The sequence below is a fragment of the Acomys russatus genome, chromosome 31 (assembly GCF_903995435.1).
Source record: "Acomys russatus chromosome 31, mAcoRus1.1, whole genome shotgun sequence".
In the NCBI taxonomy this organism is placed as follows: Eukaryota; Metazoa; Chordata; class Mammalia; order Rodentia; family Muridae; genus Acomys; species Acomys russatus.
Window position 1 is genome coordinate 11,961,715 of NC_067167.1, and position 22,704 is coordinate 11,984,418.

Genomic DNA, 22,704 nt, shown 5'->3' on the forward strand with positions numbered 1-22,704 from the left:
TTAACGAGTCTAAGTGTACTCTGAGCTCTCTGCTACCCAGCTCTTCCAACATAAAAAACCATACAGTACACTGCTTAGCACCTTCAAACCATAAACTAGGAAAGTGGACTCAGGATGCCAAATACAGCAAGGTAAGTTAGTGTTTCCCAGGAGGAAGGACGGGGTGTGGCCATGACCTGAATGTACTGTGGAGAGAACTGTGGGGTTCTAGGACAGGAGGAGAACCCCCAAAAGAGTCTAATGGTCCCTGAGTTTCAGAGACAGAGGTGGTGGGTGCATGGTAGCTGCAGTCCACAGGGTGGAGTACCAGGGAGAAGAGAGCTGTGGAAAGGCTTTGATTGAAGGAGCTATTCATCAGTACACACGAGGAAGGGCACCAGTCTCCAAAGCCCAGCTAAGGGTGGGGATGCTTATGTCCTATCAGTCAGTGAGAAAGACGCTGCGGCATAAACACATAATGGACACAGTGAAGAACAGCAGCGATTGTAAGTGTGTAAACAAATATAAAGGACTTTCCCCGTATTTGACCTTTGCAGGAGACTATTTATAAAGCAGTAAGAATATTTACTATGTATTTTAAAGCTAATAGAGGTTAAAAGCAAGTGACAAAAATACTTCTGTAATCAATAAGGTAACAGAAGGGGGAAAATCACAAATACCAAGATAAACCAACAGAAGGAATAAAAAGAAAAAAGAAGAGCAGGGCGTGGTGGCACACTCCTTTAATCTCAGCACTCCGGAGGCTGAGGCAGGTGGATTACTGTGAGTTCGAGGCCAGCCTAGTGTACAGAGTGAGTCCAGAACAGCCAAGGCTACACAGAGAAACCCTGTCTTGAAAAACAAAAACAACAATAGCAACGAGAAAAAAAAAAAAAAAAAAAAAAAAAAAAAAAAAAAAAAAAAAAAAAAAAACCAAAAACCAAAGAAACGGAAAATCAGTAGCAAGATTGTAGATCATCTCAATCCAACCTTATTAATAAACATGTCAAGTGCAAATTATCTAAAACCAGTTCCCAGGAACAGAGACTGCCAGAGTGGACATACAGCAGGGCCCTGAGAAACACCACCTGTAAGTCACAAGTGGGTCCAAAGATACTATGCTGCGCATCATTTGTATTTCAATGCCATTAGACTCTTGATTGGATGTGTTTGCTGGCTTTTAAGGCTGGGTTTGATGGTCTGTGACCATAGTCCTGCTACTAGGGAAGGAGAAGGGGGGCTGAAACTTCAAGGCCCGAGACTGGGTAACACAATAGGCCACACCCACCCTCCTCAAGAATAAGGAGAAGGAAGGTGGCTCTTGCCAGGCTTGGCGGCTTGCGCCTGTAGTCCCAGTACTTGGGAATTGGAAGCAGTAGGATTCCTGGACTTCACAGTGAGTTCTAGGGCGGCCTGGACTTCACAGTGAGTTCTAGGGCGGCCTGGGATTCACAGTGAGTTCCAGAGCAGCCTGGACTACACAGTGAATTCCAGGGCGGCCTGGACTACACAGTGAGTTCTAGGGCGGCCTGGACTACACAGTGAGTTCCAGGGCTGCCTGGACTACACAGTGAATTCCAGGGCGGCCTGCGATATAGAGCGAGACTACAAACAAACCAACAAGCAATGAAACCAGTAAACAAACAGCACACACCCAGTAAGGCCCGCAACTCGGAAGCTGAGACAGGAGAACTGAGACTTCAAGGTCAATGTGGGCCACACAAGTAAGAGCCGTTCTCAAAACAAGCAAGCAAGCAAGCAAACAAACCCAAAAGTCATTTTAGAAATCTGGAAATTTCTAGGAATGGGAATTTTGTTTTTATTTTTGTAGTTGACCCACGTGTGTAAATATAAAAGTACAAAATACACTCACAATTCACAGTATTTACCATGTGCCAAGAGTGGTTTGGTCTAGTTAGCTGTAATTATGATGATGACATTATTATGGTCACTAATGCTCACCCTTCCTCTAGCTAGTGGCTTACCTTGACCATTTTCTCATCAAAAATTGGAGCCATGGCATAGGGCATGATGTAATTCTGAAGAGACTTAGAAGACAGCACAACCTGTCCTTCCAGGAGCTGTTTGGATAGTTTCTTCAGAGCTCTTGCTCGTCTGTGGATCTAGAAAATCAGATAAAATACACAGTGGTCACTGCACATTCTCTCCTCAGCCACCCCTGCCTCAGCCCCAAGTACTATTTCCATGGAAGTTTAGAAACCCTGGCCATGTGCTGGGTGAACGAACACCAGGGTCCTGATTGCTTTTAGAAATATAATCCATAGCACCTAAAAATGGACATGACATTCTTAGGAAAAGCTGAAGAAAGTCGACACCACTGTGATGTGCACTTGGTGATGCCACCAAGTGAGCCGGCCTGGAGCGGATCATCTTATGATGCAAACCTGCCTGAGGGTCTCGGACCAGGGAAAGGAGCCCTGAAATCTCCTGGGACTGTGAAGGTCCATCTTCTCAGTGAGGCAGCGGCGTGTAGCCCACTGTTCTGGGGGTGGGAGCAGGCAGCTGCACCCACCTGAATGTGCTTCATGTTCTCAAAGAAGTCCATTTCTGGGTCATGGCAGTGAGTGAGCTGCACCAAGTCCTTAAATTCCAGTTGGCTTGGAAAAGTTTGAATCAAACAGGAAAGGATCAGGGTGTAATCATGCCGAACACTCTGCAAACGTCAAATTGAGAGGATAAAGTCATTTTAGAAGTATCATCCGCTTCCTTGATAATATAAGATGGATGAAAAAGCCATTCATATTTTAAGTAAACCATTTCTCCCACTGTAAGAAAAAAAAAAACCATAAAATAAAATACAAGTCACACCAATACCATGCACCTCCTCCTCCAAAAGCTTGGTGACTATTTTAATTATTTATACTACATCTGATGACTTTTCAACAGCAGAAGAGGGAAAACACCTGCAGACAGTCGCAATTACAAGAGTTACAATACCTCTGTCTGGCTCTTCAGCCCTTTCCTCAGTTTCTCCAGGAGTGTACGGTGAATGATCTCCTTGTATTCCTTCTCTGTGATGTTCAGAGCGGCCAGCCTTTTGATGATGCTTGACAAGCAGATGCTGGCATTGTCACTTAAAGACATGTCTCCTAACTGGGAAGAAGAACGAGCCCAAGTCACTCCACTCTTAACTCTCAGCTACTAACACAACTTAGAGTGCAACCCCCCAGGAAAGTAGAAGCCTGTCCCAGCTGCCATACAAAAGCCGAGTAAGAATGCTGGTGAATGCCATGTGCCTTAGAAAGAGGCAGATGGAGAGATGTGAAAACACGTCAGTCATCACGGAAAATGGCAGCAGGAGGAACATTTGCCTGGTGTAACCTGGACTAAAGGCCCGAGGGTTCTCAGTTCACGAACGAAGTCAGTGAGTTGCTAAGGCAGCACTCTGCTGTGATGAGGACTTCAGGTGAGCTAGCTTTCAGGCTCTAAGGACCTTCAGCCTCCTCCCTCCCGTCGTGCTGGGATCACACACGTGTGCCACCACGCCTGGCTTTTCACACCTGTTCTGGGGACTGAACTCAGGTCAGTCTTGACTCCCACGTGCCTTTACCCATTGAGGCACTGTGCTGGCCCTCAGTAGGCTTCAGAATATTAAGAAAGCTGTGCAGACCTGGAGGAGACAGGAACACCACAAGAAGACCAACAGAGCCAACTAACCAGGCCCCAGAGGGGCTTGTTAAGACTGAAGCCTCACCCAAGGACCATGCATGGACTGGACCTAGGCCCCCAGAAAGACATAGCTGATGAACAGCTCAGGCTTCAAGTGGGGCCTCTAGTGAGGGGAGCAGGGGCTGTCTCTGACATGGACTCCGTTGTCAGCCTTTTGATTACTTCCCCCTGGTAGGAAGGACTGCCTAGCCAGGCCACAGCGGAAGAGGACGCACTCAGTCCTCAGGCAACTTGATGAGCTGGGGTGGGCTGGAAGTGGGGATCCCCTTTTCTGAGGAATAGGGGAGGGGGGAGAGGGAAGGAAGGGGGACTGGGAGGTGAGGAGGGATGGGGATATGACTAGGATGTAAAGTGAATAAATAAAGTTTAAAAAAAGAAAAGAAAGCTGTGCAGCCATCATGGATGTCTACTGGGATGGTTTGAATAGGTCTGGCCCCATAGTTTCCTGTGTTTGAATGTTTGGCCATAGGGAGTGGCACTACTGGGAGGTGTGGCCTTGGAGGAAGTGTGTCACTGTGTAAGTGGACTTTAAGGTCTCCTCCTAGCTGCCTGCAGAAAAGAGTCCCCTTCTTTAGCCTTTGGATCCAGATGTAGAACTCTCGGCTCCACCAGCACCATGTCTGCTTGTACACTGCCATGCTTCCCACCATGATGATAATGGACTAAGCCTCTGAAACTGTACGCCAGCCTCAATGAAATGTCTGCCTTTACAAGAGCTGCTGTGGTCATGGCGTCTCTTCACAGCAATGAGACCCTAAGACATCTACTTTCCAAAAGGGTCTCACACTGTTCTTCCCTTACTACAGCTCTTGGTAAACATTCAGCTTTCCTTTATGACAGGGTCTGGTATGGTGTCACGTGATGGCAGGATACGCTGAAAGGTGGAGGCAGGAAGATCTGTGAGTCTGAGGTCAGCCTGGTCTACACAGAGTTCCAGGTCAGACAGGATGCCACAGTGAGACCCTGTCTATAAACACACACACACCCCAAACCAAAAAACAAACAAACAAAAAGTGACAAGGTCTCGCTCTGTAGACGAGGCTGGCATCAAATCTGCGGTCCTTTTGGCCTGCCTCCCCGGTGGTGAGATGACAGGAGCGTGCTGCCACAGCCAGACATGATACGACCTGGTGATTGCTTTTCCATGTGCTTCCACATATTTATTAACATTTCAGGCTTTCAAATCATGAGAATTATACTAACTGGTTCACAAAACAAAAAAACTCTACATTTAAAAGAAATTTTACCTTAAAATGCTTGTCCTCTTTCTAAACACAAATTTAGGAATTAAATCACTGAATTTAGTGGTGTACTATCAAACAGTCTGAGTGTTTGCCATGAACACCCACCTCCATATTATAGAAGCAGTTATGCATCACAGCGGTTAGGTAGTCAGCGTCCACCGTCTGCATCTCCTTTACATCAGAGGTGATGGTCTGGAATGCTGAGAATCGAACGTCAAAGTTGATGTCATCGAGATGCCTTTTATCAAAGGCATTAAGCTACAAGAAATGACGGTTAAACCACATGAATAGCGGAATACAAATGTTAATAAACCAACACCTTTAAAGCCAAAGAGAAATAAGATTTCTTTCTTACCTTTACAATATCTGTAGTATATTTGAGTCCACTTTCAAAATCAGACAGACTCTAAAAGAAAAGGACAGTTGTTTATCTTTGAGTTTTAGGAGGCAGTTTCTCACCGTGTAGCTCAGGTTGCCATGTACTCCTGATCCTCCTGCCTCACCTTCTCAACTACTACTGGGTTGCAGGTCTGTGGCATCATTCCTGGCCATAAGCACTATAGTTATTGATTCATAAAACTCACTTTTTCCTCTCCTCAGTTCCTCTCCTCTTCCCTAACCCAGTCACCTTCATGTAATAGCGCCTGGAACAAAGGTGGCTCACTCCAATCTTTTGAATAAAGGGCAAATGGGGGGTGTGTGTGCATCACATACCTGGAAAATGGTACAGAGCAGCTGTCTTGACAGCTTGTTCTTGATAACTGAGAAGAGTTTGGCCAGAGGTCTGAGGAAGCGCGTGGGATCAAGACAGCGCTGTAACAAGTTCTGCACCGTCACCAGGATGTCAAGCTCTGTGTCCTGAGAACCCAGAGAAACTGCACTTCAGGACCTAATGAGACTTTTTTCTTTTTTTGGTTTTATGAGACAGGGTTTCTGTGTAGCCTTGGCTGTCCTGGACTCACTTTGTAGACCAGGCTGGCCTCGAACTCACGTAGATCCACCTGCCTCTGCCTCCCAGGTGCTGGGATTAAAGGAGTGCGCTGCCATCACCACCCGGCTATGAAACCATATTTAAGAATCGGACAAAATTGTTTCTTGGTATTTTAAAAGATTACTATTTTAACTTAACATAGTCTCTAATGTTACAGTTTCTTCCTTCACTTCTAATGTGATTTCACACCGTGTCTTGGGCTGTCTAATCACAGCGGTGCCTACAGCACAAGCACGCTGGCTGTCTACAGATCTGTGGGCTTGTGGCTGCATGATGACCTCATCAAAGATGTCCGGCTCACTCCTGATACCTGATGAATGAGCCACTGCAGTCACTTGGGGTTTTAGAATGAGATCAGCAACTCTTGTCTGAATATTAAGAGAGAGATTTTTCACTCGGTTTTGCCAATGTGACTGAGGGGGCAGATGGTGTCTCTCCCTTCTAGCCCAGCCCAATTCCCCACTCTATTTCATATGTCTTACAGCTTTAACGTTGTTTGTTTGTTTGTTTGTTTTGAGAGATGGTTTCTCTGTGTGGCCTTGGCTGCCCTGGACTTGCTTTGTAGACCAGGCTGGCCTCGAACTAACAGGTATCTGCCTGTCTCTGCCCCCCCCCCCCCCCCCCCCCCCCCCCCCCCCGCCAAGTGCTGAGACAACAGGTGTGCACCAACGCATGTGGCTCAGCTTTAGCTTTTCTGGAACAAACATCTCACAGAATTTAACCAATAACATTCCCCACACAAACAAGCCTGAAGACAGACTCCTCGTGCCATGAACTGTACCTGGACCACGGTGCCGTGCAGGAGGAACGGGAGGAGCAGTGTAATAAGGAGAGAACACTGTTCTCTGTCTGTCATAAACTTGCTTATCCTAAGGAAGACAAATGACACATTAGGAAGATGCGCGGAGAACCCAACAAGCTGCACTGCAGGAAGCCATCAGCTGTGTGGTGGGCGCTCTCGCTCGGCTACTGTTCTATCGCTTTCCCCGGATCCGGTGTGTAGGTGCGTTCTCCTGTCTGTGCTGCATGTAATCTGGCAGTTCATGCTTTCTTATTTTGCCAGGAAACATTCTTAAGCACCACCACTGATGGTTTCACATGCAATATTTTGAAGCACTTTGCTCCCCTACCCCCCCTTTTTGTTTTTTGTTTTGTTTTGTTTTTGAGACAGGGTCTTTCTGTATAGGCTTGGCTGTCCTGGACTCGCTTTGTAGACCAGGCTAGCCTCGAACTCATAGGAAGCACTTCCCTTAACAGCACCGTGACAGAGGAATTGTTTAGCCCTGTTTTGCTTAGAGAAAAATGGAGACGCCAAAGGGCAGCTGTCCTGTGGCTGGGAAGTAGCTGTCTTGTGGCTGGGACGCGGTAAAACCCTGACCTCTCTGGAGCCTAATGGGCCACCATGTCTCCATTCCCACATCACCCGGGATGAAACACCTAGACAACCTTAGGAAAACGAGAATAAGACGTTCTAGATCCTAGAGAATCCTAATTTTTATAAATTCTAATTTATCCTTTTTTTGTTGTTGTAAGTAATGTAAAAAGTTATAAGTTTAATGACTCACACATTAAAATTTAGGATTAAGTAATTTACTAACTGCCTTTTCAGAGCTGATTATATATTATTAATTCTACTGCCAAAGTCTTTAAACAGACAGCCTTCGCTCTTTGAATGGTTTGTTCTTTCAAGTATTTTTAGTGATCTAACAAAACTTGAGGCTTTGGTTGGGGCTGGAAGGCCCAGCTCACGCTCCCTCCCAGCCACACTGCAGACACTCCTCCCTCTCTGCTCTCCTGCCTTCCTTTTGCTTGTTGGAGATTAAACTCAGCTCTGTACACCTTTTATTAAAGACTCTTTTATATTTTGAATTCGTTCAAAAGTTACCTGAAAAACAAGATAAAGGTTTTGAAAACTTTACACCCATATGTATTCAATCTTAATTTAAGTAAGCTACGCCACTTACTTGGAAAGAATGCCGAGTTCCTTACTGACTTGCCCCCTGTTCTTTTTCTTTTTCACCTTCTCTGTATTTATGGTGGTTCTGCTGAGATACTGGAGAATCGCAGGCACATGAGGCAGGATCAGTCTCCCTCCCAGAGTGATGGGCTCTGAAACAGCGACTGCCCAGTTAGCTCTTCCTCATCAGTATACAATGCTTTCCTGATGACAGCTATGGAAGCATCTACTATCAGTGAGCACTCCCACCTCACCTCTAACCATCACATAAGGTTTCCTTACTTAAGAGCTACGTCAGTAGCTACATGATAAAGTGATGTGAGACCTCTAGGCTCTGGAAGGCATTCTTTACTACAGCTCAGGAGCTGCTAGGCTACTCTAACAGGAAGGATTCAGGTGTAGCAGTGGGAAACACTTCCCAGGGTGCTGGAGGACAGCTCAGAGTCCTGGGGGAGAAGTAGTCTACTTTGCCACACGTGCAAAGAATTTTAAATTATACACTTCTCTGAAAAAAGAAACTTTTCTGCTGTTAAGAAAGCAAATTCTACTCATTGTTTTCTGCAAGCAAGAGTATCTATAAAGTCTGTGAGCCACATGCACAGCGCACACACCTGTGTTTTCTGCAATGTCGGCATACACACAGCCAGTCACTGGCAAGCTCAGCACTGTGTCTGTGGGCTCAAAATCCGGAAGGTTGAGAAGATCATCGACTATATCCATTATAATGCTAGCTGTGGCACTGGACAGATTCTTTGCTGAGAGAATTGCAAAGACATTGGTCAGGATATCACACTCTGGGTGCCCAGGTTTCTGTTTAGCCAGAAGAGGGAAATATCTGCAAGGAGAAAGATGCTGTAATAACCCCATTTCTCAGTAGGCTTATGTCTAAAACATTCTGTAAGAGTTTCTCTGTTGACGTTAACATGAGTATGTGAAGAGAAATTCCTTTAAATCTAGAACTCAGTGGCTAATTTAATAAACTGTGTAATACTTAGGTTTGTATATATTTTATTTAACTTCTGTGACATCTCTATGTGCCATTATTTCACAGATGAAGAGCAGACCTGCTAAAGCCACCATAAGAAGCAGCAGGACTCTGACTTCCAGTCTCGGTCCTTTTCTAAAGAGCTGTACGAAAGCCTAGCTTTTCAGCGATAAGGTTTCTAGAATGCATGTACACAAACTCAGAGAGATCCACGCACTCCAACATGAGACAGTGGCTGCGTATGGGTGTGTGAAGTTCAGAGAACACACTCACTCGGAGAACAAAGCCATATTTAATAATGAAGCACTCACAGGAAAAATTATAATATTCCTCTATGTAGAAACGTATCAGATAATTTTTTGGGGGAAAAAAAATGGGTAGATTAACTTTATCCCTGACAAAAATCTTCAAGTATTTTAATATACTTGGCACCAACAAACTAACCAAGAAGTTCTAAGATGTTTCTGCATCTTTTGGCTCAATAAATATTTGATATAGCAACGAGGTGCATCTATTATTTCTGTGTCTGTGTGTGTGTTCATATATGGGGGAGCATGTGGAGGTCAGAGGAAAGCAATGGATGTTTGTCCCTCAGGTGTCTTCATCCATTTTTTGTTTTGATACAGGGTTTCTCATTGGCAGAGAACATTGCCAGGTGAGCTAGGCCAGCTGGGCAGCAAGCGTCCATAGATCTGTCTATCTCTGCTGCCCATCTGCCTGACTTTACATGGCTCCTCACCTTGCCTGCCAGGAACTTAGTGCCCAAGCTATCTCCAGCCCTAAGCTCTGTTATCTTATAGGTGCAAAAACAGAGGTTCAGACATCCCACAGTACAAAAAGCATGTCCCATGCTGAAGAGCATGGCTTTATCAGAAACTTTAGCCACCCACTGGATATGCAGCGCCCCGGCAGATATTTTTCAGGTGACCACTACACACAGAAGGGAAACAGCTATAGTTAAGCACAGGATGAGGTCTCTGGCACTAAACCCAGGCCCTCTGGAAGAGCACCAAGTGCTCATCACCACCAAGCCATCTCTCCAGCCCATCATCTATGTTCTCAGCAAAAACATGAGGAAGAAGCTTCAGGATTCAGTGAAATGATGACCAATGTGGATGTGCACCTTGAATAAGGAACCAAATAAAGAAAGGCCAATCTGTACTCTAGTATCTTCCTGGACTACATCTCTTAGTGGCTTGTTTGTATGTCCTTATAAAACCTTTCCCAAACATGACTATAAAACACTGCTTATGAGTGCTCAGAAGTAAGATAAAAATCGCTTATCAAATGGGGAAATGAGTAAAGTGAGGCGTTTTCCTAGTAACAAACAGGTTCTCCTACTAGTAAAAAGAATAGTGGAAAAAAAAAAAAAACCAAAACGCTGTTTTGGGGCCTTTATGGTCTATTTAATAACAGGAAAATATTCATGCCATAATAGTAAACAATGAAAAACAAAACAAAACAAAAAAGTAAAAACTGGCTATACAATATGATTCTGGTTTTGTGAAAACCAATGCCAGGATTTTTAATACCACTGCCAGATCAGTATCAGAGCTTTGCCTGACACAGGAGCTGCATGTCTATTTAGACAGGCGTTTCCAAGGGGACAGTGACCTAGAAAGTCTGGAATACTCACAGGCTCTTTTTCTGTTTCAAGTGAGAAATGGGAAAAGGACACAACTGACTACCAGTGAACAAGCGAGCAGTTATTTTTTAGGAAAGCACGCCAAACCACGGTAACTTTATGTGACGATGTCATTCTTCACAGGACCTATTATTCTGCTTATTCCTTGGCCAGGTCAGATCACGTGACTGATGCAGTCACCACACATCGGGAGGAATGTGCCTGTCCACTGCCACGCCTAGGCATCTTCTTTGGCCTTTATATACTACAGTGTTCATTTATCTCATATTACAAGATGTAATTTTTTAATTTTTCCATTTTTATTGTGATTCATTCAAATAAATCCAAAGAACATATGAAGCTCCTTTCCTGGCTCTGGAGCACCTAGGGCACAGTTAGGTTGTTCTTAAGAGCTCACTCTCAAGAGCAGCCTAGAAGAACTGGTGATGTCGGAACTGAGAGTAAAGCAGTGGGTACCGGAGGCCGGGAAGGGCAGGATGGAAGAAACACTGGGCAGCTTTGGGACTCTACAGTACTGTAGGGTGACAACAGGCAAAACTAAACATACTGCATATTTCTAAAAGGCTGGAAGAAAGGATATTGAATGTTTTTAGTAGAAAGAAAAGATCTTTACGTACAGGTATTTGTCTTGATTTTTACACTATACAATGTATTTGTGTACTACAATACTCCTCATGAATATATAAATTTTATGTTTATTTTAAAGTTTCTCACACATCCTAGATATTTCTGTTTTTTTCACATCCACAGACAAATATATCTATAAGCATTTTTCTTGAGATACATCAGACATATTTTTAAAGTCCATTAGTTTTCTTAAGATTATGTATCCTGAGATCTTTCCATGTTTTTATTCCAGTTTGTTATCTGTTGTGACTGCACTTAAAAGCAACCATACAGCAGATGGTCCTTAGACCAGTTCTGACTAGACTGGTTTAAAACACTGTTCCTTTTCAGGGAAGGAAAAAGTCTTACCTTGCATTTCTGCTCCAGATACTAATTAGTTTCAGTAGCGGAGTAGGTGAATACTGGCTCTCAGATCCAAGCCTGCAGATCTAGGGGACCAAATCAAGGTGACATAAGACACAGAGAAACAGCAACAGCAGCAGCCAGTAAGCAGAATGAGCAGCACAGTGGAGGAGGAAGCAGACCAGGGCAGAGAGCACGCGTGAAGAACAGACGGAGGAAAAGAGAAGCAGCAAAGTAACGCTGACAGAAAAACGGCAGCAATGGTGCAGGGTGTCTAGATACGGGAACCAGCTCTGTGGGGTTTCTCATGGTCAGAAATGACTGAGTTTAAACAGCTAGAAACTGTTCTCAAAGTCAAGTTCCTCCCACAGTCATCTTAGCTAGCTAACTACATCAGTTACCATGACAACTGGCCACAAGCAGAGACATCAGCAGGAAAATGCAGGACAAACGAATATACCTTCCCCTGTGCTTCTTAGCACGAGGGGCTATGAAAGCTAGGTCACATTTCTTTAAGGCACACAGTCAGATTCAAGTTGACTTTCAGTATAAATGCCACAGCATTTAGAAATTAACTCTTAATGTTTAGGTCTAACCAAGTGTTCGAACAACTTGCAGAAATAAGAGTCTTGATGTAAGAAAAAAGAGCAGGCCTTATTCACGTCTGTGTGGTAGACTATGCTGTGAATTAAAAATGAAAGGAGAACTAGAAGGGGCCAGAGGATGTGGGAACCAAGGTTTACCTGGGGCCAAACTGCACCATGAAACACGGCATCAATTTCTTCTGCTCTGAACTGATAGGATTCCCAATCCAAGAAGATATCAGTGACCATCTTGATTCCCAGACGTCTTATATTTTTCAGTGGGTTAATAAACCTCAGCTGTATCTGCAAAAAAAAAAAAAAAAAAAAAAAAAAAAAGGATCATTTTCAAACATCCACACCTCACATACAAACACACACACATATACACACATCTCACACACAAATAAACACTACAAACTCACACCCATCCAATTCCTTGGAGAGGCAATCTTGCTCATGTGGCAGGGGTAGGGTTGAGGGTGGGGAAGAGACTCGGGCTGGGGAGATGCTCAGTGTTTAACAGCACTGGCTGCTCTTGCAGAGGACCCGGGCTCACAACAGTCTCTATCCCCAGTTCCCTTTTCTGGCCTCCGAGGGCACTGCACACACATGGTGCACATACAGCAATAGTAACAGTGAACAGATACACCGGCACAGACACACGGAGGCTGGAGAGTCACAGTAAACATTAAACAGATATCGCATCTCCCTCCCTGTGTGGTGTGAAGCCACAACAATGCAGCCTCAAAGTAGAATTCTTTACTGAGTCTCCATCAACAACAGCATTATAGCCACGGTCCGTATTTACATAGGGACTGAAAATTCTCAAGAGCTCAGTATGTAAGCAATTTTACAAGCCTGGAAAGGGCAGACATTATGCAAAGGGCAGAGTTTCTACCGGGTTATTAAAGAATGAATGGGGTTAGACCCAGAGAGGAGAGACAGGAGCCTCAGAGTGACGCTTTATAAACAATGTCAAAAGCCCAGCAAATCAGAAGACTCAAACTCTGCTTACCGTTCCATCTGATCAATATATCGTGGGTGTTAGATATTTAAATGGAAGCATTTTTTATATATGACCTTATTTACCTAAGAATCATCCTGAAACTTAGAAAGACAAAGAAAAGCCTCTTATGTAGCGAATGTGTTTTTTTTTTCCTTTTGGTTTTCTGAGACAGGGCTTCTCTGTGTAGCATTGGCTGTCCTAGAACTCACTCTGTACACCAGGCTGGCTTCAAATTCAGAGATCCTCCTGTCTCTGCCCCTTGAGTGGGGGGACCACAGGTGTGTGCCACCACCACTGAATGTCAAGTCTATGCGTAAGACACCATGACACTAAGAGGGAAGTTACTTGCCACCAAAAGCCAGCACTCTGATCAACAGAGACATATACATGTGCAATACCTCATTTTAAATTCAATGGACTATCAACAAGGATGCTTTATGTGCCGCATAAGCCTAAGGATCGTGAAACCTAACACACCATCTGCCTTTATCTAATTCCCTCACCACTCCAGCTACAGAGGAAATCAAAGCACCCTGATACACTTCCACTCTATTGGAACGTTTCTGATATCCCTAAGATAAAAACCATCACTGATACTTATCACCAGGAACAAATAACAAGACCTCCAACAGACGCCCTACTCTGCTCCATGCCGAGGCTCTCCACAGGCAGGGCAGGCGCATTCTATCCATTCTACAACTGCAGTTCCAGCTGTCCAGTTTATCCATAACTGTTGACTATGCCTGAGGAAAAGCCAGGAGATAGGCAGGTGTAGATTTTATGTATATTTATACACGGGCCACTGCTTCAATGTACAAACATCACAAAAACATTTACGACTCTAACAGCACACAGTTCATGTCAGCCAACACCCCAAAGGCTCTCACAGTCATAAAGAGTAAGTGTGTAACTGAAACACACACTCAGACGAAACCGCCATGGGATGATTCACTCTGCCTCCTTGGACTTCTTAAAAGAGCAAGAAGCTCCACATGTGGACAAGCTTAACACCTCACTAACTAATGAACCGTGAAATTGCACAAATGATCTTCTGAGTTACGGAACGTTGCTTTGGGAGCACGGCCTATTACTCAGTAACTTCTAAGTTAATCAAAAGTCCAAAGGATGCATCTTTATGAAACTTGTCACCCTTCGTGATTTAACATGTGCACAGTCACTTTTGTTTGCTCTAAAGCACAAATGGAAATTCTCAGTCTCCTCTAAACTTGCAAATAACAGAGAACCTTCCATGACCTCTTTCTGGGGTCACTCTAGGATTCTCCATGCCAAGCCTCTTTCCCACAAAGCAGCAGCTTTATTTACTTATTTATTTGAGACAGGGCCTCACTATATAGCCCTTGCTAGCCTGAAATTCACGATGTACACCAGGCTGTCCTTCAACTCAAGAGATCCACCTGTCTCTGCTGCCATGGTGCTGAGTATTGGTGTGTGCTAGCACACCAGAATAAAACACCATCTTTTTTTAAAAACCGTAGCCTAGGCTAGCCTTAATCGCATGATCCTCCTGCCTCTGCCTCCTTAAGGAAACCCTACCCGCATGCCCAACCACAATGGCATAAAGCAGTATCTTTATCAGGCCCCAATCCCGCCCTGCACACGTAAGCTTTCACGTACACGCATGTTGCAACACCAGTCTCATTTACTGGATGCTTTCCACTCACTGTGCTCCAGACCGTAACTGTGCTACCTCAGGGGGTCAGCTCTGGTGATGCACTTCCTTATCAAGGCTGATTTACGTCTATCCAAAAAGTACCTTAAAATTTTGGCAGCCAACTTCTACTTAAGACTACAGTTAAAAGGCAGTTCACTGGGTGTATTATGAATAAATAGAGACAATTTTTTTTTCAAACTGAAATTTACACCCATTTGTTAATAAAAACCTGAGGCTGGATCATTACGTTAAATCTCAACTGCTTGAGAAGCCGTCGGGCATCGTAACGTACAACCTCTTCCCCATGTTCTCATCCACATGCCTCTTCCAACACAACAGGCCTGTAATACAACTCAGCAGAAAATCGCAGTGCTCACCTCTCAGCTGTTGGCCAGCTAACTAGCCGTGCTGCTTATCTATTCAAAGCACTGCCCTGGCTTCAGCATCTATCTCCTACAGAGCCTATGTGACTCTGTCTCGATGTGACAAGGGTTACAGAAGGAAGTTTAACCTTGAAAGACCTTAGTGATTCAGACTCCACTCTTTCAGTTAGGGGAAAGCATGTACTAGGAGCCTCTCACCTTCTCTCGCTGGTTGAGGATGTGGGAGACGGTTGCTGTCATACACAGCAGGATCTGCAGGATCTTGGGGAGGTATGTGCTGATCAGGTGACTGATGTTCTTCAGTACAACCTCCAGGCTATTCAAGACGCCGTGCTGCCGCCCCACAGGGAGAACTCTAGACAAATCCAAATCCTCAACGGCCCGAATGACTGCGGTATGGCATTCCCCTAGCAAGACAGAGGAGAGGGCGTGGTTTGCGGTGAAACGGTAGTCTGTGGCCGATTGCGGTGCCCTTCCCCTCTGCCTAAACGATGCTGTTGTCTAATGCTGTGGTGGCTACAGGTACCCATGCACTTTTCTCATTTATTATCTCCCAACTGTTAGCAAATGCTCAGCGAGCTGAGGAAACTGGTGTCACTGTACCGTCAGAGAGATAAAGGAAGATGAGCGAGTAGTCTGAGAGCTGATTCTGAGTGCGAACCTCACCCAGTTTTGTTTTATTATTACTATTTTCTTTTTTGAGACAGGGTCTTTCTATTATGTAGCCCTGGCTGTCCTGGTACTCACTATGTAGACCAGGCTGGTCTCAAACTTAAAGACAGCCACCTGCCTCTGTCTCCTGAGTGCTGGAATTCAAAGTTTGCACCTCCACACTTGGATGGCCCAATTTTGAAAAATATTATTCCTGACCACTGGAGTTATTGAGATATGCTGAGTCTGGCAGAGCCATGAAACTCCTAGAATACTAGGAATAAAATGTCTTTTCTTCTCATATAATTCCATGTTAATAAACAAGAACAATAGTACTTTGTAAATAAGTGCTACAATACTGATTAGAATTTGCTAAAATGGTCTGAATTGATATTGCTTAAGCTTTGCATTACCGTCTGAGAAAGACGATGGACTGACTTATGCACGCACTTAACCAGACTACCTACAATGTACCATTTGTAACCACCCTCCTATACTGGGGGGCCACCCCCCCAAAAATCTCTGTACTCTTAGAATCATTCTCCAATACAGGGTGAGATTATACTGAATGGAAATATGTAAACTAAAACAAATTCTACTACCAAATAAATACTTATGTTGGGCTAAAGCCAATCAACCTGGAACTGGAGAAAAGCATTTTATAGTCAGAAGGGTCTGAGTTCAAATCCTATCTCTATCAGCTTCCTCATCTGTAAAATGAGAACAATTACACAATGAGAGCTCCTGTGTTTGCTTTAAACATCAACTGGTGTTTGCAAAGGGCTTTTGATAACGTTATGTGTAAAGCAAGTGCTCAACACATCATGATGGCAGAAGAGGGCACCAGGGCTTTGCCTGTACTGTCACACACACTTCTCCACTTCTCTTTAACTGAGCTGAGCATGTGGGGCACAGGAGATATGGGCAAGGCACTGCTCAGCAGGGAAGTGTCTGTGAAGAAATAAATAACTAAATGAACGGCAGAAGAATTACAGTTAATTTTTGCAACTTGTTCTTAATATCTCAGGGGTGGGCTCTCTCTATGTCTCTGTCTGTGTCTCTCTCTCATGTGTTTGTGTATACTTTACAACAAGGCCTTGTACATAGCCCCGGCTGACATGGAACTCACTATGTAGACTAGTCTGGCACATAGTTTATATATTTATAAGTATTTGCCATTTTTCGTGGGTGGAAATGCACAATGATAAAATACACATTTTCTAACCAAGTCCTCTAGCACAAGGGCACTGACAAGCCTGGGGTCAGCTACGCAGTCAGAGAGGTTCACAGTGAGATGAATTTCAGCAACACGACATCACCAAGGCGGGAAGAATCAGGCCCACTAGAGAGGCTTCTGTCCAGTCATGTCAGAAGTCCACCTCAGCACAGAGGGTGTGCATTTGGGGCAGGGGGGAGGCAGTGGGTAGATACCATTCTTGAAGTGTTTCACAGGTTCAGACAGCAGGTCTAAGAATAAGTGGATCTCTTCAGGTTGGGCTCCAGCGAGGAACCTTAGAACAATGGCTGTGCGGGTCCCTGAAGCGGACTTCCCCTGGGTCTTACTCCCTGTCTTGTTCTTCATCCGCCCATACAAAATTCTGAAAAGTCAAAAGAGCATTATCCACATGCTGTCAGATGCATCACAGCCTGTTTGCTTTGCTACAAGGCTGTAATGAGCACAAATGGATATATCATGGAGTTAAAAAAAAAAAAAGAAAAGAAAAGCAGATGTGTAGAAAAACAATGAAACAAGGTTAGCAGGAAGCAGAAAACAGACAAAGGCTAGCCAGTAATTCACTGTGTGAGAGAGAAAAAAGCAAGAAAACAGGCAAGTCAAGGGTAAATTTAATCAAAGAAAAATGAAAACAATAATACAGACATTAAAAGGAAGTAAAATAAAAATTCTATAAGAAAAAAGCAAACTAGAAAGATTTCAGTTAAAATCTGGGGGAAAAGTCAGGTGCAGTGGTGCATGCCCCATGCAACACGTGGGAGGCAGAGGCAGGTGAATCACTGCGAGTTCGAGGCCAGCCTGGTCTACAGAGCAAGTCCAGGACAGCCAAGGCTACACAGAGAAACCCTGTCTCCAAAAACCAAAAACTAAAACCAAATCAATCAACTATCCAACAAACCAACCAAACAAACAAACAAAAAACTAGGAAAAAGAAACTAAACCAGCCAAAGATATTTAAAAATACAAAAACAAAAACAAGGCAGAGGCATAGCCAGTCAGATCTCTGTGAGTTCAAGGCCAGCCTGGTCTACGTAGTGAGTTCCCAGCTAGCCAGAACTATACAATAAGACTTTGTCTAAAATCAAACAATACACATAACAAAATCACACGGTATCTAAACATTTCAGGAAAAAAATATAACTTTTATGCTACATAGAACTTTCATAGTACATGGAGAGAAGGAAAAAGGTGTTTGTTTTCTTTATGAAAGGCAGTAAAAGAAATAGATGGCTGAGTTAATGAGCGAAAAAAAACCCCAAAAAACAATCCAACATTAATTTTGCTTATAAACATAAAACATTATTTCCCAATCCCTTCCCTCTCAATAAAGCCATATAGTAGACTAACCAATAAATGTAAAACATAGCATTTCCTCCTTCCTGTACTACCTACACTGGCCTTGAACCTGCCTCCTAGGATTACATGCGTGCAGTACCACACTAGGCTCAGAGTATATTTCTCTTTTATTTCAAAAACAAAGAAGAAAAAAACCAAACCAAAATCACCACCACCACCACCACCAACAAAAAAAACCTAAAAATAATTTGCGGACGCATTGGGACATGCCTATAATCCCAGCACTCTGAAGGCAGACAGGCAGATCACTGTGAGTTCGAAGCCAGCCTGGTCTACAAAGTGAGTCCAGGACAGCCAGGGCTACACAGAGAAACCCTGTCTCAAACAAAACAAAACAAACAAACTAACAAAACAAAAACAAAAACAAAAACAAAACCCAAACCTAAACCAAACCAAACAACGAAAAACATTATTTATTTTATGTGGGTGTTTTGTTTGCATGTATGTGTGTGCCTGGTGGCCAGAGGTCAAAAGTTACAGACAGTTATGACCATTTAACAGTTGAGAAGAGCTGGTAATTGAACAGGGTTCTCTGCAAGAACACCAAGTGCTCTTACCCACTGAGCCATTTCTAAGCTTTCAAATCACATTTCTAAGCATAGTATCTACTGATGCTTTCAAGTCTAGTAAGCATTATCCCAGGAATGCAACACAGAGCGATCAGAATGTCCATAGGAATAAAACAGATGAAAGGTTCATGGTAGAAAAGTTAATGTGGCCATTTTAACACATGCTTAATAACAGTATTTAACCTCCACTTTTCATAATCCTTTAGATATTTAATTGAAAGCTACTTTGTTTGAGATAGGGTCTCACTGTGCAGCTCTGTCTGGCTGACTTTGAACTCAGACATCAGCTTGCCTCTGCTTTTCTGGGAACTGGGATAAAAGGAATGCAAGCCAGCCAACAGCTACATTTTAGTATAAGAAGATTTCCTGGCAACACTCAAAACTTGAAAATACGGTTAAAAAATTAACATTAAGATACCTTTAAATTATTAGGGGCCTACAGAACTTTTGTGTGAGTTTACCTATGGTAGTTACTATTCTTAGAAATTAAAACTGAACAATTTAAAAAATACTATTTTATGAATTCATCAAAGCAAACTGGAGGTGCTGCTTTATTTTCTGACTGGCCTCAGATGCTCACAATGCTTCTGTACCCAGCCCATGGAGAGAAAGAAACCTGAAAATAGTTGTGGCTATTCTATTCCATTTCAATGCTGTACAAGATCTCAACAAATGGTAATTGGCTGCAACATGGAATATGAAACTCTATCAACAAACTCTATCAACTGTTCCACTAAAATCTATTCCCCTTGAACTTTGCCCACACTGATTCTGTAGCACACATCAGTTACTTGGAAAAGAGTGGCTGAACAAGTGATGAAGAAATGTTACTGGGAAGCTGTAAGTTCACAGGAACAGGGAGAAATTTTCTAAAATCCCAACTACCAGTTCAAAGTTCAAAGTTCAAAGTTCAGCTACACAGAGAGTTTGAGGTCAGCCTGAGCTACAGGAAACCCAATTTAAAGAAAAAACAACGAACTAGTCCCATTACAACTGCTGAAGAGAATCACACGAGTGTGAGTAGAACTGTGATTTATTCACATTTTTAAAGAGTTGTAAATACCTCATCAGAATTGGAAACAGATCTGCCCGGTGGGCTGCTTTCACGACAGTGTTATCCTCTGAAATGTTGAAGTGCACGATCTCTTCCTTAAAGCTTCTGTCATCAAGCAGCCTCTGTAAGTTTTCCCTTAAAATAGACACAGCACAATTCGTCACCCAGTCCAGGGCACTTCCCAAAAAAAAGGAAAGAGCAGCATTTGCAAGCACAACTAAAATGATTTGTTAAGCAGTTCATAGTGAGGCTCACATCCGGAAGGACAATCCTCACAAAAATGTCTTCAAATTTCAAGAGGTAAATGGGTTAGGAGGGGCTAGAGTTGATCCGTAGCTGCGATGCTTAGGAGCATCTTAGGCGGTTCCATTCGCTAGGTAATCACGAAGGCTTTATGGATTTATGCTAACAAGGACAGAGAAATGATACCCCTTTGCAAGACATATCTTTCTACCAATAATCTCGTTTCTACTTTGTTACCTACAAAGAATAATGCAAAAATACATGTCTGGCTTTCATTTCATGATTACTGTGGAAGAGGTGAACTTCTTGGGCTTTTAAGACATTATTTCAGAAGAGGTTCCAGGCAAAGGAAGCAACGTTTCTATAGCTTACATAGCTCACCTGTAAGGGAGGACATGAGGATGTCTGTAGGTCATTATGCAGTCCAATGTTATTTTTTGCACGGTTTGATCTTGGTGTAGCAATAACTAGAAATAACATTTTACAGAATAAATTAATGAAGTAATATATATACAAACCATGAGATAGAAATTTGTTTAACCAAATAACAAGGCTCTACCAAAAAAAAAAAAAAAAAAAAAAAAAAAAAAAAAAAAAACAAGGAAGGGAGGGAAGAAAGAGAGAAATGAAACTCCAACCTGTACCTTCTGTGTGATTTTCTCTGGATTTTAGCCAACTGGTCTGGTCCTCTGACAAGGACCCCTATACTATAAAGCTGATAGTCAGCAATGTCAGGAGAGGACTGGGCTGTGGTCCCTCTGGTTAGTTAAGTGTGAAATGCTGTTCCTGTGGCCAGAGACTTCTACGCTCAGGCTTTCTGTCACGTGCAGAGCATGGACAAAGACTGCTGAGCAGATTAAGTCCCTCCAAAACACCATCCACATATGAGAAAAGCTCATTTCCCCAGTGGGCTTAGAATGACAACCCCGTCCTGGCTCTCTGTCTAGCACTGCACTTTTCATTCCCCACTACGGCTGACTTGACAGGAAGGAAAGGAAGCCAGGAACCCTTTCCTGGGACCCAGCTCATTACGTTAGTGGCCTTACTCCTACGACAGCTGTTCATCATTAGTCATTCCATACTGAAGTTGACCTCAAAGTCAACTAAATTAGTGCAAGCTAAAATGTACAGCAAGATGATTTTTCTTAAGTGTGTGCCCATTAACAAAAATCGTACTTAAAATATAGGCATGGGCCTATCCACGACTGCCGAAAACCCAAGTTAAGTTGCTCTGGTAAAGAAAAAGCAAGAAAGGTTTGCAAGGACTAAAGCACTCAGAATTCATTTGGCTTACCTGAAGATATAACTCGTACAGTTTGGATTCTAGATATAAGGCCCGTGGGTTTGAAAACTTCGAGAAGACTTGCAAATGAGCAATTAGCTGCCTAAACAAAACAAAAGGTTCTGGTAGTAGTAAAGCAGAGGTCATCTTCAAATAACTCTGCCCACAGTCTTATTCTCTGACAAGTATTCCCAACACCCCACCCATGAGTTGGTTACCCAAGCACATTTTAATGACTAGGAGAGTATTTTCTGGAACCTTCAAATCTTAGGCAGGCCTCTCCCCACAGTCCAGGCTCTGCACCCTCGAAAGCCTTCACAATGTTATGTAGAAAGGCTTCAATTCAACCCAACCAAGAAGAAAGTGGTTGGGCCAGGGTGTTCTCAGAAGGTGAGCACAGGTGACTCAGGGACTTAGTTCTGTGCAAGGAGGTGGCAGGATCCACCCTTCATTCTTCTCTCTCATACAGCATAAACACTGATGGCATGCAGGCGAGTTTAGGTGACAATGGCTCTTGCTTACACAACTGACAGAACAAACAGCAAAGCTCTGTCACTGGGAGTTAAGAGGAGTCTCTTTTTCTCCTTTTTTATTAATTCATGAAGGACTGCCCTTTAACTGTGTCGACAGATGAGGGTAACATTCATCTTCTGGCCCTCTTACATCCACCTCCCACGCTGAGATTATATGTGTGTGCCAGAGCATGCCTGGCTCAGGAAGCGCTGCCTGAGCCCAGGGCCCCGTGCATGCTAGGCAAGCGCTCTGCCAACTGAGCTGCAGCCCAGCACCTCTCCATTTGTACTGTTTCTTTAGAACACTTCAAAGGACAGAGAGGAATACCATTGTACCTAGGGACTATAAAAGTCCCTTAACGATTTTCATAAGAGCTGTAAAGAGCTAAAATCCAAAGCAAGCAGGGATTCCATGATGCAGTTATGATTGCTTTTGAGACTCTGAAATCACCTAGGATAAGAGAGAAATGACACTGACGAACTAGGAGTACGCCTTGAAGTACGGCAGGATTCTCGCCGTGGGTGGAAATGAGGCCAGGCACGGGCATGTGTGCAGGTCCAGGGGTGAGAAAGGCCAAGGTGTAACTGGATAAATGGCTTATTCATTTATTCGGCACACACACACTATAACTAGTCTTTTGCTAGGGATTATGCTAATGGAAACAGAGGTGCGAACAAGGAACTGCAGTCACATGCAG

General features: G+C 43.6%; 1 protein-coding gene across 1 annotated transcript in view; it reads right to left on the minus strand.

Annotated features, from left to right (window-relative positions):
• Positions 1 to 22,704, minus strand: part of Utp20 (UTP20 small subunit processome component) — a 132,743-nt gene that overhangs the window by 25,577 nt on the left and 84,462 nt on the right. Inside the window, exons 29-44 of the mRNA XM_051172760.1 lie at positions 21,507 to 21,597; positions 20,594 to 20,679; positions 19,979 to 20,104; positions 17,188 to 17,354; positions 15,304 to 15,512; positions 12,204 to 12,347; positions 11,467 to 11,546; positions 8,473 to 8,696; positions 7,869 to 8,025; positions 6,686 to 6,773; positions 5,628 to 5,771; positions 5,269 to 5,319; positions 5,019 to 5,171; positions 2,938 to 3,093; positions 2,513 to 2,653; positions 1,965 to 2,102 (exon numbers count right to left, since the gene is read on the minus strand). Coding sequence (XP_051028717.1) covers positions 1,965 to 2,102; positions 2,513 to 2,653; positions 2,938 to 3,093; positions 5,019 to 5,171; positions 5,269 to 5,319; positions 5,628 to 5,771; positions 6,686 to 6,773; positions 7,869 to 8,025; positions 8,473 to 8,696; positions 11,467 to 11,546; positions 12,204 to 12,347; positions 15,304 to 15,512; positions 17,188 to 17,354; positions 19,979 to 20,104; positions 20,594 to 20,679; positions 21,507 to 21,597 — 2,155 coding nt within the window. The remainder of the gene's footprint in view (positions 1 to 1,964; positions 2,103 to 2,512; positions 2,654 to 2,937; positions 3,094 to 5,018; positions 5,172 to 5,268; positions 5,320 to 5,627; positions 5,772 to 6,685; positions 6,774 to 7,868; positions 8,026 to 8,472; positions 8,697 to 11,466; positions 11,547 to 12,203; positions 12,348 to 15,303; positions 15,513 to 17,187; positions 17,355 to 19,978; positions 20,105 to 20,593; positions 20,680 to 21,506; positions 21,598 to 22,704) is intronic.